This window comes from Medicago sativa, chromosome 2 (genome assembly GCF_051527215.1).
Source record: "Medicago sativa cultivar Bolivia chromosome 2, Bolivia_mono, whole genome shotgun sequence".
Taxonomy (NCBI): Eukaryota; Viridiplantae; Streptophyta; class Magnoliopsida; order Fabales; family Fabaceae; genus Medicago; species Medicago sativa.
The window spans coordinates 79,945,278-79,965,330 of NC_140750.1; the positions used below are offsets into that span (position 1 = coordinate 79,945,278).

The following is a 20,053-nucleotide window of genomic DNA, read 5'->3' on the forward strand; positions in this document are numbered from 1 at the left end:
ATCATCTAAATGTGAGTGTGGGAAAAGAATTAAAAAGTGAGTGGAGATATTTAAGAAAAATCACTTACTCTTAAAGCTTATTAGGTCTTGCCATCACTTAACCTAATTTTTCCCTCTAATTCTATTGTATTAATTGCTAATCACTTTAACCCTATAAAAATTTCCCTCTCAAATCAATGCCGGTTTGAATTTCAAATTTATTCTTTTAAAAATAAAGTGAAAAATCGGTGACATTATAAAGACTAGGAAGTAGCCTTTACATATTCTTTTCATTTTGAAAGTTTCACTTTTTTTTTGTTTCCAACAAAGAATGGAAATTAATAAGCCTTTTAGTTTTCTATTTAGAATGCTGCACCGTTCAAAAAGATTTTCAATTATATTGGTAATTGTAGTTAGACTTTTCAACTACACAACATTCTCCAAAAATCATATTCCTGGCTTCAGTTGTTCTTTCCCACATTTATACATACATGGTTTTGTCCTTCAACCATTATTTTGGTATTTTTCTTTTCCCTTCTCTTCAAATATTTTTTTTTTCCACACCATATATCTCACCTTTATTTTGCTCTTTTTTTTTCGCCATTTTTTTTTTATGAATTTCTTCTTCTCATTTACTTATGGTTTCTTCTTTGTATTTTGTTTTTGTTTTTTTCCGGGATGCATAGGTTTCAAAATGGGAGATCTTGATAGATGAGTACTATCATTTTTAACTTGCCTTGAGTGTTGGGGAAAATGGGGTGGACTCGTGAGGTTTCACCATGATGAGGTCCTAGAGTTTTTCTTTTGTTGTAGCTTTATTTGTGATCACGTATACACAAATGTATTATTGTAGGTTCTATTAGCCTCTGTCGATAATCTTTCTTTCCCCAATAATGAATTTGTGATTAATTATTTATAGGTAAATTAATTTTATTTTGATTCTTCTTTGAACATTTTTATATCATGTATGTGGATAATATACACAATATGATTTTCTTTAAGTGATATCTACGTATTTCTTTTTCTCAAGACAAAACACAATATGTTCTTTTCTTCTTTATATACAATGTTAAAAATTAAATTTAAGTATTAAAAATTAAATTTAAGTAAAAGAGTAATTGTTTATTACTATTCTAGCATGATTATTTTTGAGGGATATTATTCTATCATGATTGATATGTACGTAATAATGACCCACTTAAATAGTTTTTTTTTTTTTTGAAGGAGCCCACTTAAATAGTTGAAACTCTAAGATTTTCAATGGAAGATTATTTTTTAGTTTTGTCACAATATTATTTTTTAAACTGATCATGTTACATTTTGAATTTGGGTTTACTAGATCTTTGTTTTTTTGGTTGAAGTTAAAAATAATGTTAGTGCCAACCGCTAAGTTGATCCATCTTATGGGTTAATTTTTTGTACAAACTGTTATGTTATGGTGCACGTATGTACATTTTTATTCTCATGACTTCATTTTTGAAACTATCAAAGGTTGTTGGCTCTAATATGTGGTTGCTTTCATTTTTTTGTGAGGAATTGAAGTCTAAACTCTCTAATGTTGTTGAAGACAGCACAACCAACAAAATCAAGATGATGAAGTACAATTTTCTTTGACACGGTATCTAACTGCCATAAAAAAAAAACGCTAAAGCTGAGAGCTCATATTTAGAGATTTGTCATGTCCTGACAATTAGCTTACATTTCATAGAATATGCAGATAAGAGAATGTTCAAATAAATCTTTGTCATGTTTTGATTTTTCAAAATGTTCATCAAAAACTCCTCTTATATTTCTTTAAGATTGTAACTGATGTAGTTTGTTGCTATCTCTGCATCTCAAACAGTTAAACAAGCATTTACTATAGTGGTTTTGCGATGGACTTTTATATATGGCTGCACATGCAAGGCTTAGAATATGATGATCATATTCATGAGAGCAAAATTTTCAACTAACACGTTGTAACAAGTATTCTCATCAATATCCAGTTTTGTTTTTTTAGAGGATCCATATGAAGTAACAATTATAATTTATTCTTTAGCTGCTGAATTTCATAAGGACTCTATTAAACTATTGTTGTTATCCTACAAAATGATAGGATACAAGGTGAATATTGTGATGGTATAATTAAGTTTTATGATGTAAATTTTTTATCTTTTGCATTTCATCGTTTTTAAACAGAAGTTATTCAAGGCAAAAAATAAAGACAAGATTTTTTATTTGTAATTTTAATATATTTCTTATCACAACATTTATTGACAAATTTAATTTTAATTATTTAATTTTTATTTGTATGCTAATATTCTTTGAGATTAATTTGTTTATAATTTTTATTTTTATTTATAGTTTGTGTTAATATTTTTTATTTGTAAGTTCTTTGTAGAAACTAACATAAAAGAAGTGTCGTCCAGAATTGATTTGATTGCATGCATTTGTAAAACAGTTTTAAACCTTCAATTATGTAAATTAATGTTTAATTTAATACCCTTTTATTAGCATTTTTTTAAGGAGGAATTAGCATTCTAGACAGGGTAATATTTATTTTTATTTTTATAGATTTGTTTTTATCTTTAAATTATAAGTTATTTTATAATTGTATAATCATCATTTAATTAATATAATTATTAAAATTATAATTTTACTGCACGGGTTTGTTAAGCTAAAAATAATCCTTGATTATTGAAACATTCATTGGGTATTAAGTATTTTTAAATTTACATTATAACTACACCACCAAAACAATATACATTATGATATGATTTTAGCTCACAAGACCCGTGCGGCGCACGGGTCAGCAATCTAGTGATAGTAAAACGTTAAAATTGTTAGGTTGAATTCGAACCTCAACCCTATGCTTATTTGTGCGGGTGTATAATTTAAGAGCTTGGGATACGAGTGTAAGAATCAAATCAATGATTTAAGAGAAATGATATTTGTACAATCACTTTTTGACAGCTTTCTCTCTCATACTCACATTATAATGTTATTCTCTTTCTTCCTTTTTCTCTCTATTGTTTTGGACTAATGAGAAGAGAGAAAATAAAAGTTGTCACCAATAGATGTACATATATCACTACTGATGATTTAAACATCCAATTCAAATGAACCAAATTGATTAAGTTTTTTCCTGCTATAATTGGTTCTAAACCGATTCAAAACAATCAAACCAAACATTTTTTTAAAGAATCAAATCAGACATTTATCGATTCAAGTATCGATTTCACGTTATTCAATACCGATCATTAGAGACTCGAATGAAATCATTATTTTTAGGGTCTCGCTAATGAGTACTTTAAGGGCACTCTTTAAGGTTTCTCAATTAAGAATTTATTCTTTAGAAAAGTTTGACATTTCAATTTCCAATGTATTGAATTCACAATTTTTCATAAAAATTTACTATTTAAAATATTTAAAGTATCTTTAGAACACTCGTTACCATTTATTTTATTATTATTATTATTATTATTATTATTATTATTATTATTATTATTATTATTATTATTATTATTATTTCACACCATATTATTACTGTTTTCTTAAAAATATGTTGTAGTCATGAAATTTTTAATCATTATATTATAGGGTTAATTATGTTTCTAGTCCCTATAAAATAGCGGCCTTGTAAGTTTAGTCCCTACTTAATTTTAATAGCCTTTTTAGTCCCTAATTTTGTTTTTCTGCACTGAGTATTAGTCCCTACTCAATTCAAATTTGTTTAATTTATGCTTAAACTCTTAAATTTTTGAACAACTTTTTGCAGACATGTTTAGAACATTACTAAAAGTTCGTCCGCAAAAAATTATCGCAAAATTTGATTTCTACATCCAGATTTTATTACTTTTTATCTTTAACTTTTGTCGTTTTAAAAAATTCATATTTAATTCATTTCATGTCGTTTAAGGATAATTAATCAAACTTTGTTTTAGCAGGGACTAAAATTATAAGTAAATTTTTTTTTATAGGGACTAAAAATGCTATTAAAATTAAGTAGGGACTAAACTTACAAGGTCGCTATTTTATAGGGACTAGAAACATAATTAACCCTATATTATATAGAGTTGTAAGAAACAAACCAATGACATTATAAACCTGAAGATGTCCTCGTGAGCTTAGCTCAGTTGGTATGAATAATGTATAAAAATATGCAAGGTACGAGATTCAAACCCCGGCCACCACAAAAAAAAAAAATGAAGATCCAATCCAAATCAATGGAAATAACCTCTATTCGTTGCGATATTACATCTTTCAAAACCAAACATCCGTATCAAATTATTATACTATTTTCTTATTGTTATTATTTTACAATTTATTAATAGTGTTATTTTAAAAAAAAAATATTGTATTAATGCATTTTTCAATCATTATCCATTACTTTTTCATTTTAATTCATGTATTTTTTGTATTAGGATAAAAAAAAAATCTATCATGTTTGATCAAAGGAAAATGTTAACAAGTGTCTTAGGGTATTTAATAAGAAGTCTAATAAAAAAACTTTATCTTACAAATCGTACATTCACTACATTAAAATTCTATAAACTAGCTTTGACTTCATTAAATTCATCAATTATTTCTATTTTTGTTTTCTTCACAAGTGTCCCAAGGAGACTTGATTAAAAGTGAATTTAATTTTTTGATTTTTAAAAGTCATATTTATATTGAAAGTTTGACTTTTATCTTGTTACAACTTAAAAGTCATATCTGTGATCGGTTGACCACGTAAAGTTTCATATATGTATTGAAAGTATGGGTGGGAATAGGCTAGGCCGAGCTAGGCTTTGCAAGGGCTGAGCCTGACCTGCCAATTTTTTTGAAGGCCTAAGCCTGGCCTGTGGCCTGTCATAGTCTTACTTTTTAGGTCTGAGTCTGGCCTTCTAAAAGCCTGATACGGTCTGCTACCCTGTTTAAAAGCCTATTTCATATGGACATCTTTAAATAAGCAATGCGATCTAAGTTTAAATATACTAGCGAACTAATATATCAATTAGATTAAACTCTCTTTTGATAATCTGATAATCATGATGAGTTTTTAGAGAATTTGACTATATATTATATTATATTTCAATTCTAGTTTATAATAATACATTTAAATATGCATAAAATTAATGTATACCAATAAGCTTAAATTACTAAAAAAGCTAACAAATTTTTATTTTAATTCAAAGTACAAAATATAATATAATAATAAATAATACTATTTATATTTTTTTAAATAGGCCGGTCTAATAGACCTAAGAGGCTTTTTGAATGGCATGTGGTCTGGCCTTTTAAGCTAAATAAGCTTCTAAAATAGCCTAGGCCTTATCTGTTTAAGAAAAAAGTTTGGCCTAGCCTAGCCTGTCGTAGGCTAGGCCGTAGGCTCCTGTAGGCCGGCCTGGCCTATTCCCATCCCTAATTGAAAGTTAAAAGAGTTTAAGAGATTTTGTAAAACCTCGGATAGGAATTAGGTGTGGGGTATACTAATATGTTTTTTTCCTTCCCGTAGCCCCTTTCTGATAGAAAATCGGGGTCAATTTAAATTTGTCTACTTAATAAGGATTCAACCAAAATTTGACAAGAATTTGAATTTAAACCTCTTTGTCGATTTAAGAATCTCATCGGTAAGTAACATAGTCACTTAATCTTGACTCTTTGTCGATTTAAGAATCTCATTTGTGGGTTTGTGCCACGATTTATGCGATGGTATCAGAGCCTCCTCCAAAATCCATTGGGTCACCTGCTATCACATTTCTGCTATCGAGCCACCCACCATTTATATCCGCACTCCAGATGCCCAGTCCTGGGCGTGAAGGGTGTGTTAAAGACACTACTACAAAATTGGGAAAATATAGCGCCTTGTAAATAGCGCTTTTAACACTAAAGCGCTATAAATTAAAACACGGAGGTCTTAGCTAGCGCTTTTTTTAAAAAGCACTATCTATCCTTTTAAGTATATATAGCGCTTTGTATTGAAAGCGTCAATATAGGTTAAATAAAAATAATGGATATTTAAATAAAAAACATGATTAATCGTATATGGCGCTTTTTATGAAAAGTGCTATATATAAATCAACCTTAAATAGCGCTTATAAGTTAAAAAAAGCGCTACTGTATTCTTGAGAAAGATAGCGCTTATAGGTTAAAAAAAGCGCCATTTTATAAAGTGATTTAATGTACATTAACTAACAAAGCACACCTTTTTTTTAATATTTTTTTTATCATATATATATATATATATATATATATATATATATATATAACAAACAAAATCCAAACTTTTTCAAAAAAACAAATTCAAATTTTTTCCAAAAAACAAATCCAAACAAAAAAAAAAACAAATCAAATATATAACAAACTAAATCCAAACTTTTCCAAAAAAACAAATCCAAACTTTTTCCAAAAAACAAATCCAAACTAAAAAAATAAATCAAAATTTCCAGATCCCACTAAATCCTACTTTTCCATAAATAAATCATATCCTCAAAAAAAAAAAAATTGGCTTCAAGTTCTCTCTCACACAACTTTTTCACGTTCTTCTTCACGTTGTTTTAGTTTTAGTTTTACGATTCAACACTAGTTTTTCAGTTTTATTTTATTATTTCTTTTGAAACTTTTGGCTACGAGAGATATAAGAATTCTATTCTGAAGCATGTTTTCTTTGGAATCGAAAGCTTAGTTTTCTTTAGCATACCCTTCTTTTCAATGAAAGTCACCGTGCCTTTAAATTTTCATTCCCATAATTTTATCCCAATTCCCTTTATTTCAAGTGCTGCTACCTATTATTTTTATTGATTCCAATTGAGTCGCTGTTTTGCACATCTGTTCTGATACGTGTTTCTTCTTGTTGTTTCAACTTCATATATTCATTCACCTATTTTCTTGTTGCTACTGCCATGTGCTATTCTAATTGAGTTTCTTTGCCGACTGCTATTACTACATATATTCCAAATCCATTTGGCTGCCGTATTCAATTGTTTCGATCCCAATCTCTTTGAATTGCTAGTTTAATTTGCTTTAATTAAAGTTCATGTTGTTGCTTCTGTTAGGTGCTGCTGCTACCAATTCAATCAACTTTGATTGAATTGCTTTGGTACGCTGTACTACTTTCTTTTATTTTTGCAGATTATTTCTTTGATGTCGATTTAAAGGATGGGATTTATGCTCACTTAAAGATTCCAGATTGCTGTAGTGGTCATTGTCGCAGCTTCTCTTTCACTTATTTTTAAGTTGCCATCTGATAACATGTTCGGTTCCTTCGTTATTATTTGTTTTCTCTTTAATACGAATTCTGCAGAAGTAATTTTAATGTATAAATTTAATCATGTTTGAGTAGTCCAAATTGAGTCCAAAACGAAAGGACCGTCGTACCGACGGACCTCATGTAATTGTGCGCCCTTTTTTAATGTAGCGAGAATAAAATGCATTTGTTTTGAAAATTCTGTTTTGCAATTTAAAAAAAGTCTACTACGAAAGTAGAGACACAGAGATATCGTTTACGCGTCGAAAGAGCGAAAACGATATCCGACTTAGAAAATTCAGATTTTTAATTGTAAAGGTTAAATCGAAAGCACTTCTTTTCTTTTAATTAAGAGTTTATTGTATTTAGAAAAAGGAATTTTTAGGCCTGTAATTATACGCTATGAAAGTAGGGGGTTACGTGTCTAAGAGTTCTGACAATGTGTTGCGAAAGCAAACATTGTCTCTTGTTATTTCTACACATAGGCAAATTGTTTCTGACTATAATTTGCTTCTGATTGTTTCTCTACTTGCCCATCAATTATAAGGTGTAATGTTATCTACTTGAAACAGATTTATTTCTCCTAGCAGGTTTCAAGAAGAATTTTAGTTAGTAACTAGTCTCATTTATAGTTTGTTCTGATAACTATAGGATTGATCTTTGAAGAGAAACAATAGTTTGTGATTCTTTGAAACGAGGGCAGAATTTGTACTTCTAAGAAGTTATTCAAAAAAAAAAAATTTATCACTGACTGAATCAATTTCATATAGATTCCTGCAACATATAAAGGCAATGGTAATGACGGGATTAGGAGGGGTGACGAGTCGGTCACATCAAAAAAATAGGTATATTGATATACACAAGAAATGTTCATTTTACTATTCAATCATTTATTAATCATTAACTAAATTAACTATACAATTAATATTTTAGATTCAAACACAAAAATTGTATGAAGGCACTAAAATCATGAAGGATAAGCCAAGAAATATGTCTCAAGCACAAAGGTTGAAAGCACAAAAGTTGAAAGAAGTCACTAATAAGGGTGGACATAGCAATATTCAAATCACAAAACCAAAACAAGATATTGCAAAAACCAAACATCAAAAGCCTTACTCTACAAATTATTGTCGTCCATCGTGGGTGTTTGCTCTTAAATCATCGGTGGCAGTGCAAATGATGGAAAACACAGATACGCGTCAGATAACTTTGGAGGAAAGTATTTTTGGTGAAGAACAGTATCATGAAAGCATTACCAAAGAAAAAATGTATGAGTTTTTCGAAAGTAGGTGTCTTTGTTGTCTGCGTATATATCAGGTACTTCGAATAACTTTAAATTGACTGAACAAATTATTTTATTTGTATAACATTTAATAGTATCTAATATTATATTTTCATTCTAGGTACTTGTATGAAAAATTTGTGCGCGACACTGATTTCGCATGGAAATACTCCTTCTTATCCCCCCATCGAATATCATTGGTGTTAATTGAAGCAGAACAAGAATTGGTCAAAGCATACATGGTTAAGGAATTCTTGAAATATAAAGATGAGCGCAAATTATTTATTCTACCATTTTATATACATAAGCCTATGTAAGATTTTCCTGAAAAGTTTGTTTTTGATAATTTTTTCCTAACTTGTTACCATCGTTTATAAAAGATTTTCTAATTAACTTTGACATTTGTGTAGTGCACATTGGCTGTTAGTTGTCATTGATCCCATATCGGAAATCATATATTATTTGGATCCATTACTCAATGACTATATGAATTATCCAAAAATGAAGAATATGTTTGACACGTAAGTATATATAAATTTATATATTGATGTATATGAAAACTATATATATATATATATGGTTAGTTGTATGTAATCTAAGTTTATATTTATATTTTGTAGAGTTCTATAGGTATTTCGCTCTGCAAGGGATGCTCAAGTATCAAAGAATAAATTTAACAACATGTACAGGTTTAATAATATAACATAACAACCTTAAAAAATTAGTGTATGAATAATATAAATAATTTGATTGATACAAACTTATTTTATTTTTTGTAGTGTCCTCGCCAAAGAAAATGGTATAGATTGCGGGTACTTTGTGATGAGGTTTATGAAAGAGATTCTCATTTCAAAACTAAACGAGATTCCAAAGCTGGTATGTTATTTTTATATTAAAGTATAATATTTGTATATAATTAAGTTTATTAAGTAACATGGTTATTTTTTGTTATAATATATGAAGTACATTGATGATTTCAAGTGTGTGACATACTCAAAAGATAAACTAAGAGAAATCCAAGAAGAATGGTGTCAGTTCTTGCTCAGCCTAAAAGTTATATGATATTTCTATGATAAGGTGGGTTTCATGTTTCTAAATATATTTGCTATAGAAGTGGTAGTTGTTTTAATTTATAATCTTGCTTTAATTTGTACACATGATCGGTAGTACTTTAAATTTATCTTTAATATAATATAGTGTTATTGCTTAATGGTGTTTTCTGGTATATATTCAGGTAGAGGAGTGTGAATGAAATTTGGAAATGAATGATGATTTGCCTGCTTGTTTTGGATAAAAATGTTGAGAAGATCAAGAAGATAGATGAAGACTGCATGATACCATAGAAGATTTTGATCTTTATGTTAACTAATTAGTCATTTAGTTGTAACTCCTAGAGATATTTATGTTACCATATTAGAGGCTATACATTTCTGACTTTTATGCTATATATACATACATTTTTTATGATATGGTTAAATTTTATTTGATAAATAATAGTCCCAATTATAACATGCCAAAATTATATATATTTCCCTTTAAGTTTCTGACTTTATATATATTTTACTTTAAATTAGTAAAAAAACGCTATCTGCAAAGAAAAAAAAAATTGACAATAAAATAAAATAAAATAAATGCTTCTCCTAGCGCTTTTTTTCCTTTATAAAGCGTTATCTAAACATATTGTTACATAGCGCTTTTAAAACAAAAACGTTGTCTTTAAACCTGTCTTAGATGGCGTTTTTTTTTTATAGAAAGTGCTATCTAAGGAGATTCTTAGCTAGCGCTTTTTGACATAAAGCGCTATATAAACCATGCTTTAGCTAGCGCTTTGTACAGAAAAAAAAAGCGCTATATTACTTTTACCAGCGCCATTTATAGTAGCGCTTCAAAAGCGCTATCTAAAGCAAAAAAAAAGCGCTATATAAGCCCATTTTTGTAGTAGTGAGAGTCTCACATCAGATAAGAGATTGCATGAACTAGTGTTAATAAGTGGGGGGCAATTCTCACATCACAAACCGGTTTTGTGGGGTGATGTAAGACCCAACCTCGATTGATGTATAGTTCGATCAAATTGCTCAAGCTCTTAAATAAGACGATCAAGAGTTACATTCCGATCAAAATCTGGTCAAAGTTCCTAATAGGTTTTGTGTGATTAGAAGTTACGATCTGATAAATTCTATGGATTTTTAAGCAATATGTGTAACACCCTATTTCTAATAAGCGGTAAAACGCGCGAATATACAAACATATTCTAGAAATAGATGTTACGTCTTCGAATCAAACCACAAAAATACATGCATAAAGATCATGTTACACAACATAGCAGCGGAACATACATATAATTCATAAAACATCTCCAGATCTCCACAAAATACAATTGTATTCTCCAATTCTCAAATAACAAATAACATCTCAACTCCAAAATACATAGTCCAAAAATAAAAACCAACATGCAAGAACTACCCTAGATCAGAGCCCTAATCTAGACACTTGCATAAAAAGAGGAACTCCACTCCTCGACATCATCAAGCAAACAAACTAAGCATCCTGCACTCCATCTACCTGTCCATACAGAATGGTAGGTGGTAAACCATTGAGGGTTAGCATCACATCGTCATAATCCATATAAGATTTAAATAAGAACATTGGAGATGAAAGAATATATTCAAGAATAACAATTCAAACATGTATTCACAAGCATTCACAACCTTCATATAATTCATTACCATCATTCCAAGCTCAACTCAACAAGTGTATCATACACATATCACAACTTCACCTTGTCAATCAACAATTAACAATTCAATCCGCAATTACAATTAGCAAAAATCAACCATCAAACACATCTTAATGCAATTCAATCCACCAACAGTTTATGCAATGGCTCTAGACTCATCTAGATGCATGTGGTACCAAAACACCTCAAGGTCGTCACCTTCGATGCAACAAAAACATCGTAATCACCTCAATTGGATATAAAATCCACCACCATCAGTCATGTATGCATGAACATATGACTCAACTACAATGCATATGTTCACACAAACAATTCACCTCAACATCACCAATATTTGTATATATGCAAACAACAACAACAATTCACCACCTCTTAACATATATACAATCACCAACAACATTCATAATTCAAGCAACATATAGTTGTCACATATATACATACACCACCAATCATCTTCGCATAAGATATACACCAACAATAAGGATTGATGACAGTCCGTCATACGCTGTTTTTAGAGTCTTTTTAGTTAAGTTTTTGGTTTATTTCTATTAGTTTAGTATTTAAATTAGAGTCATTTTTGAATAAATCATCGTTTTCAAGTTATTGGGTCACATAATAGATATTAAAGGTCACATGTGCACATTTGCTTGGTTAATTGAGAAAAGAAGAAACAAATGGCCTAGCATCAACACACGTGAAAAAAGGAATGGAATGAAGAAGGAATCATGTGATGGACTAGTAACATGCTATGGAATTTTTTATTATAAAAGAAGAAACATGTTAAGGCATCATGTGAATGAAAGAAGAATTGTTTAATGTCATGTCATCAATGAAGCATGTTCCAACGTTGAAAGCTAGCAAAACATTATGGCATGTTATTATTTTATTAAGTTCCATTGAATTGTTTATTAAAAGGTATGTCATGTGTATTGTTAATTGAAAAGCCATGGAACAAGAAATACACGGTTTTGGAAGCAAGCAGAAGAACAGAGAGCAGTGTTTGCTTGCCATGGCGAGTAATTTACTCGCCTAGGCTAGTAATGACAGATAGCCCAGCAACATAACCTGTCATGCACTTGAAGAAGTGGAGAAAAACTTTCAGCATGCTTGTGATTTTTTAATGACAATAGATGACAGACATGGAGCTGTTACACATGGAATAGAGAATAATGAGTTGTTCTCTAGAAGTGGAATGAAGTTGGTGAAGCATTGTACACATGGTATGCTTGGGAAATTATTCTATATAAGTGGCAAGAGTTATGCATTGAAGATATCCCATAACTTATTCAATTTCCATATCAGTTTATAGAGTAGTGTTTACATTCTGTACTTTTAATTCTGCAAGAGTGATAAGGCTAGTTCTTAATAGAGTGAGAGTGATAGAAAGGTTGTTCTTCATTTCCTTTGGTGAGACATTACAAAGTTGTATGAATTCCTCTATTTCAATTCATCCTTGCAAGGCTTTCATGACAATGAGGAGCTAATCATCTTTTGTTGGGGTTAGAGGTACTTGATCCTAGCTAAGCATGTAATCTTTGATCTTTAAATATATGGTTCTAGCATTTGATTTGATATTGATTTTATTCTTGCACTCTAATTACTTATGTTGATTTATTAGTGAGAAATACTTTTAAATCTAAGTTTAGAATAAACATCAGTCAAAACATAGATGCTAGACATAGATGTATGTTTTGATATCACCTTTTGTATTCAAACTTAATGCTTTCTTATAATTTAATAGAGTGAGACATCATCGATTAAATCATAAGAACGACTCTTGTATAATTCAATAGTGTGAGACATCAACGATTGAATAATACAAGAGATTTCACGATATTGTGTTGGACACAAACAATGTTGCGAGGGATACGTGATTATATCAAAGAAAAGCTAGAATCCATATATGATCATTAGGTTACATGTGATATTAGGACAAGGAACTCTAATCCTAACAATTCTCTTGCCTTATTAATCTCACTTTTATTTATTGCATAATAGTTAATTTGGTTACAAACAAACAATCAAACCAATCTTATTTACTTAGAATGATATTTGTAGTTAAACTGTCCTTGATATCACACTAGTCCCTGAGGAGACGATATATAAATACTTACTTTTGTTTGATGCAAAAATACTACATCAAAATGGCGCCGTTGCCGGGGACTAGTGTTTAGATACCATAGATAGTACGACTTATTTATCATTTTAAGCATTTGTACATAATTTGTGAATAATTTTTTTTTATATAATTGTTTGCACTAACCCCTTTGTTATACAAAGAACAATTTCTTGTTAGTTATATCCATTTCAGATTCTCCACTTAAATGAGATCATGGAGGATTATGGTTGTTTCAACTTCTACACTCAATTTGAGTATGAACCATATCAACAGTATCAACAACATCCTTCTGAAGATGAACGCATAACAAATATAGAAAATACTTTGAATATGTTCATGCAAGATACCACCCAAAGATTTAAGAATATATCACTTCAGTTGGAGCTTATGCAAGCACAGACAGATTTTATACTAACTGTTTTGAATATTCAAAATAACAATCAATCCTTTCATGAAGAGCAAGATTTTTCCGAAGAGATTGTTAAGGAAGGTGTTGATGGAATTGAGGAAGATACAACATTAGAAGAATGTGGTAATCTAGAAATAGAAACACCACACAAAGAAAAACTTCCTCAAGAACGGTCAGATACTGAAGAGGCCGAAACTGTTGAAAATGATGAAGAGATGAAGGTGGAATGGTTACTAATCAAGGAAGAATCAATGGAAGAAAGGGGGAAGAAATTGAGCAAGGTGGAAATCGATCGAGTCATAGATGAAATATGTGTCTTGTTCGACAAACCAAAGTTAGGGAGGATATGGACTCCACATCAACTATATCTTAAATTCATGGAATTCCTCCCAAAGAGAAGGAATACAAAAGATGATGTGCTTTCCGTTTCATTTTGGCCACCTTAACGAAAAGGCGTCGAGCTAACGACGTTAAACAAGCGCTTGTTGGGAGGCAACCCATCGGTTTGATTTCAAACTTTCTGTTTTATGCTTTCTGTTTTTTGTTTCTTTACTTGATGTACTTTTGAATTATGTCGTACATTTGGTTTGCTTTGTGTGTGGTTTAATTTTGATTTCCCGTTTAAATTACTTTCCTTGTTTGTTATTGACGAATCTGTTTGTTTATGGAAACCTATCAGTCTCATAACAGTGATATGCCAATGATATGTCAAAGAGTTTAATGGAGGATGATGCCAAATGGTTACAACAGGAAGTGTACGACAAAGGAAGTAAATCACCACACACTCCCAGATAACTCAACTTGTAAGGTCCATAGCTTAAATTTTTTCAATTTTACATATATGAGTGTTCCATGCAACTGTTGTTTCTAGAACTTGCGATATTTCTTTATTTGTTGATTGGTCTTGTTATGTACACACTAAGGCAAAGTGCTTTGTACCTTGAGCCTTTTTGAGCCCACCTTATTTTAACTGTCATTAATCCTTTGAAAAGCCAAATTGAGCCATTAGGTATAGACCCCTTGTTCGGTGACGAAACAAATTACAACCTTAGAAAAGCTTTAGGCATGAATGTCCCATTTTATTTGAAGTTAAGCTATTCAGGTTGTATGAAATGTTCAAGTTTGGGGTTGCTTCTGGAATTAGCAACTTTCTAAGTTTGGGGTGGGGTACTAGAGAACTAAGAAGAAATGGTATACATCTCATATCATGAAAGGCACTTGTAATTGTGCAGAAAAAAAAAATCAAGTTGAGATGAAAAGAAAAGTGAGCGAGACCAACAATGCTTATATGTCTCGTAAATAAGAAGGTTCTCTAGTACTTCTCTAAAGTTCAAAAGGTAGGATTATGATTAAACTGAAATCAACCAAAGTAGATTGAGCTTAACTTCATTGTTCTTTAACACTACTTTCCAAATATATATCCACCTTTAAACCTAAGCCCCGTTCTAACCTTGAAAGTCCTGAGAAGTGTGTACTTAACTCTGACTTTGATTGACAGTTTAGAAATTTTTCAAGCTTATGGTAATACAGCAGACCTGCATGATGATTGAGTGAACCTATTCAAAACATATGCGTGGAGTTGTGAATTTGAAGGAAGAGTTGGGCATCCGGTATATCATTACACCGGAAGGAAGTAAACTTTTTGAATATATCATTGGCTAGTGAACTGTTATCTTACTGCGATTTTTCCATTTGCAAAGTTTGATTCCTTGAGGACAAGGAATGATTTAAGTTTGGGGTTGTGATGACAGTCCGTCATACGCTGTTTTTAGAGTCTTTTCAGTTAAGTTTTTGGTTTATTTCTATTAGTTTAGTATTTAAATTAGAGTCATTTTTGAATAAATCATCGTTTTCAAGTTATTGGGTCACATAATAGATATTAAAGGCCACATGTGCACATTTGCTTGGTTAATTGAGAAAAGAAGAAACAAATGGCCTAGCATCAACACACGTGAAAAAAGGAATGGAATGAAGAAGGAATCATGTGATGGACTAGTAACATGCTATGGAATTTTTTATTATAAATGAAGAAACATGTTAAGGCATCATGTGAATGAAAGAAGAATTGTTTAATGTCATGTCATCAATGAAGCATGTTCCAACGTTGAAAGCTAGCAAAACATTATGGCATGTTATTATTTTATTAAGTTCCATTGAATTGTTTATTAAAAGGTATGTCATGTGTATTGTTAATTGAAAAGCCATGGAACAAGAAATACACGGTTTTGGAAGCAAGCAGAAGAACAAAGAGCAGTGTTTGCTTGCCATGGCGAGTAATTTACTCGCCTAGGCGAGTAATGACAGATAGCCCAGCAACATAACCTGTCATGCACTTGAAGAAGTGGAGAAAAACTTTCAGCATGCTTGTGATTTTTTAATGGCAATAGATGACAGACATGGAGCTGTTGCACATGGAATAGAGAATAATGAGTTGTTCTCTAGAAGTGGAATGAAGTTGGTGAAGCATTGTACACATGGTATGCTTGGGAAATTATTCTATATAAGTGGCAAGAGTTATGCATTGAAGATATCCCATAACTTATTCAATTTCCATATCAGTTTATAGAGTAGTGTTTACATTCTGTACTTTTAATTCTGCAAGAGTGATAAGGCTAGTTCTTAATAGAGTGAGAGTGATAGAAAGGTTGTTCTTCATTTCCTTTGGTGAGACATTACAAAGTTGTATGAATTCCTCTATTTCAATTCATCCTTGCAAGGCTTTCATGACAATGAGGAGCTAATCATCTTTTGTTGGGGTTAGAGGTACTTGATCCTAGCTAAGCATGTAATCTTTGATCTTTAAATATATGGTTCTAGCATTTGATTTGATATTGATTTTATTCTTGCACTCTAATTACTTATGTTGATTTATTAGTGATTGAGAAATACTTTTAAATCTAAGTTTAGAATAAACATCAGTCAAAACATAGATGCTAGACATAGATGTATGTTTTGATATCACCTTTTGTATTCAAACTTAATGCTTTCTTATAATTTAATAGAGTGAGACATCATCGATTAAATCATAAGAACGACTCTTGTATAATTCAATAGTGTGAGACATCAACGATTGAATAATACAAGAGATTTCACGATATTGTGTTGGACACAAACAATGTTGCGAGGGATACGTGATTATATCAAAGAAAAGCTAGAATCCATATATGATCATTAGGTTACATGTGATAGTAGGACAAGGAACTCTAATCCTAACAATTCTCTTGCCTTATTAATCTCACTTTTATTTATTGCATAATAGTTAATTTGGTTACAAACAAACAATCAAACCAATCTTATTTACTTAGAATGATATTTGTAGTTAAACTGTCCTTGATATCACACTAGTCCCTGAGGAGACGATATATAAATACTTACTTTTGTTTGATGCAAAAATACTACATCAAGGATTCACAAGACAATTAGCTCATAAGGTCATATTCAACAAAGTTCGTCTCTCAAAGTCACAACATAAGATAATTAGAGGTTATGAACCAAAACCAATTCTACAAGCTCAATTGTCTATGCCATGTACCCTCACAAGTTACTTATACATGCAGTAGAGGTTACATAACATTTCATCGGCCACGTCTGGAGAATTACCAAAAATTCCTAAGTTCATCACACTTGACCATTTTTCACAAAAATTCCCATTTTCAAAGAAAAACAAGTAGGTTCACTACATCACAGTTTAACCGCCTTAGTTGATCTCATAGAAATCAAGTTTCAAAGATTAAAAACATTCCACAAGGATTGGGTCGACTTAAAACTAGTTATGAGGTATTTTTTGACAAAACTTTTCAAGAGTATTTTCCCCATAACTTGAAAACTAAATATCATATTCAAGTCAAACCAACGCCTTTAGAAAGCTAAAAATATTATCTACAACTTTCATGTTTGTACCAAAAACCAGTTCACGACTGAAACGAGGGAAAAGGATGCGAGAATGCAAAACAGGGATTCTGTTCTGTACAACTCGCCACTACGAGTAGGTCTACTCGCCATTGCGAGTTACCAGTTACTCGCCGTTGCGAGTAAGCTTGCTCGCAGCTGCGAGTTATGACAGTCCAGTCTCGGGAAAAAGAGCCATTTTCACCCCAAAACCCCAATTTTGACTCCCCAATGCCCAAATTTGATTCCAAGGTTTATCCAAACATTTCTAAACATGAAAAGACACACAAATCCATATCAAATTTGTCCCAAAACATTCTCTTAACAAAAATCATCATTTGACCCATTTTTCATCAAACTTCAAAAACAACACAAGTTCATAGCAAACTTCACCATTATGATTACCCAAGGTTCCAATCATCAACAACATCATCTTTCAACAACAACAGCAATTAACCATCATGAATTCATCAACAATTCATCACAACCACACTTCATATCATCATTTTTGGACAAAAATGCAAAGCATACATATAACCACAATTTAAGCATGTAATTTCCTCACCAACAACTCAATTAACATTCAAATTACATACTCAAACATTGCATCAAAACATGAACACGAATTTGCAATCAATTAAGTTCAATTCATCAATTTCATAAAATGGGTAAAAAGAAAAAGTTAGGAATTATGGTTGAAACCTAACCCTCTTACCTCTAGCACCAAGATTCTCTAACCCAAGTTTCAATTTAGCTCCTAGATGATGAATCCCTCTTGCCTCTAACCCTTGTTCTTGTTCTTCCCTCTAGCCTCTATCTCTTCTCTTCTCAAATGAAAAATGAAATGAAAATGTTTGTAACCCTATCTCTTCACTAACATTAGTTTATATAGGCTCACTTAATTGGGCTTATCTCACAAATCTTAATGGGCCTAACCCATTTCTATTTCAACCTCAAAAATGTTACTACTCACTTACCGGTAAAATAAAACACTAACGGTCACTTAACGGTAAATAAAATAATTACTACACCCTCTAGTAACTTGGTAAAATAATAACTCTCACTAAACACTAAAAATAACTTTCTGCAAAATTACAAAATTACCCCTACTCTCAAATGACCAAAATGCCCCGAAGTCCAAAATGACTAAAATACCCTTATAACACCGAATTCTACGATTCCCAACCAAAAATACACACAGTGGCAATAATCACATAAGAGCACATATAACACACATAAATAATAAATAAAATAAATCTAGCGAAAAATCGGGCTGTTACAATATGAGTGGCCTATAATGCAAATACCTTTAACTAATTATAGTAGGTGGACACAAAAATTACATCGTTGCTGTGTTTGTTTTTTTATCCATTAGAACAAAATGCTGCATATGTAGAACTCAAGAAATACAAATAATGCTGCATATGTAGAACAAAATGCTGCATATGTAGAACAATAAGCAGTTGTATTGTTAACAAAGGATGCAAATGCACATGTTTGCCTAACCTTTACCATTTCAATTTTACATTTATTTTATTCTTTCGTATTAACTAAAAATATGTTTAATTGTCTTTTAAACAACTTGTTCCATTTTACTCAAGAATCCACTGAAGTAACTTCTTTGGTCAAGCACTTGAAAGCAAATAGTAGAAGTTAGACACATGTGGTGATCATGTGTGTGTGGAATAATGGTCAGCTCTTGGATCACAAGGGAATGTGCAATAAAATAGTGGAGTCTTTTCTAAAATTGGAAAGGCAAGAGAGCATTGACTGTTTAATTTTAGGGACAACTTGAGTACCGTAGACTTCACATATATACCAATGAGGTATGGCACGCATAAGTGTTATAGTGAAATAGCTGCTTTCCACTATGTTTTTCTTTCTTTATTTCTTTCTTTCAAGAGCTCGACTTTAGCAACACTTAAATAATTAATTGATTGAATGTCACCAAGAACTGTTGGGTCGGGATTTGGTATTTTTTTTCACGCAAACATTGATACCACAAGCCAAATTGTTTCACCACAATTATGTTGGCATCAGAAAACAATTATGTTGGCATCAGAAAACTTATTAATATCTTAAGTCGCAAATTAAGAGTGTTTTATTAAAAGGAAATGCTAATTAGTATTTTAAAGACACTCTTTACTATTTACCAAGACCATTTATTAAAAAAAGAAAAAGAGAAATAAACATGAGGTGTAGACCGAAACACATGAAAAAAACATCAAATAAACCTAAAAATAGAAAGATTGTCGATTACGGCAAAAATCTTCTTCAAAATAAATCCTAGAAGAATCAATCTGGTCTAGTTTCTAGATGAAAAACCAATTCTAGTTTCTAGATGAAAAACCAAATGCTACTCACTCGTTTTTGAAGCAAAGGTCTAATAGTATATTAAAGTATTAAACATTTGTAGTTTGATCCATCTT

At 31.0% G+C, this 20,053-nt stretch overlaps 2 protein-coding genes across 2 annotated transcripts; both read left to right on the top strand.

Moving 5' to 3' along the window:
- Nucleotides 1-6,484: 6,484 nt before the first annotated feature.
- LOC146951246 (uncharacterized) lies at nucleotides 6,485-9,533 on the top strand. Its single transcript, XM_085748721.1, has 8 exons — nucleotides 6,485-7,196; nucleotides 7,960-8,034; nucleotides 8,123-8,506; nucleotides 8,593-8,784; nucleotides 8,882-8,992; nucleotides 9,119-9,160; nucleotides 9,251-9,347; nucleotides 9,435-9,533. The coding sequence occupies exons 3-8, from the start codon at nucleotides 8,433-8,435 to the stop codon at nucleotides 9,531-9,533; spliced, it is 615 nt and encodes a 204-aa protein (XP_085604847.1). The 5' UTR covers nucleotides 6,485-7,196; nucleotides 7,960-8,034; nucleotides 8,123-8,432.
- A 2,947-nt stretch (nucleotides 9,534-12,480) lies between these two features.
- On the top strand, nucleotides 12,481-16,565 carry LOC146951247 (uncharacterized). Its single transcript, XM_085747210.1, has one exon. It carries the CDS (start codon nucleotides 13,541-13,543, stop codon nucleotides 14,180-14,182), a length of 642 nt encoding a protein of 213 aa, XP_085603336.1. The 5' UTR covers nucleotides 12,481-13,540; the 3' UTR covers nucleotides 14,183-16,565.
- The last annotated feature ends 3,488 nt before the right edge of the window (nucleotides 16,566-20,053 follow it).

Excerpts from the sequence above, each read along its gene's own strand:
- LOC146951246 (XM_085748721.1), top strand. The coding sequence starts at position 8,433 with ATGAAAGCATTACCAAAGAAAAAATGTATGAGTTTTTCGAAAGTAGGT. Across the intron at positions 8,785-8,881 it reads TTTTATATACATAAGCCTAT|TGCACATTGGCTGTTAGTTG; the intron begins GTAAGATTTTCC and ends ACATTTGTGTAG. Across the intron at positions 8,993-9,118 it reads ATGAAGAATATGTTTGACAC|GGATGCTCAAGTATCAAAGA; the intron begins GTAAGTATATAT and ends TCGCTCTGCAAG.
- LOC146951247 (XM_085747210.1), top strand. The coding sequence starts at position 13,541 with ATGGAGGATTATGGTTGTTTCAACTTCTACACTCAATTTGAGTATGAA.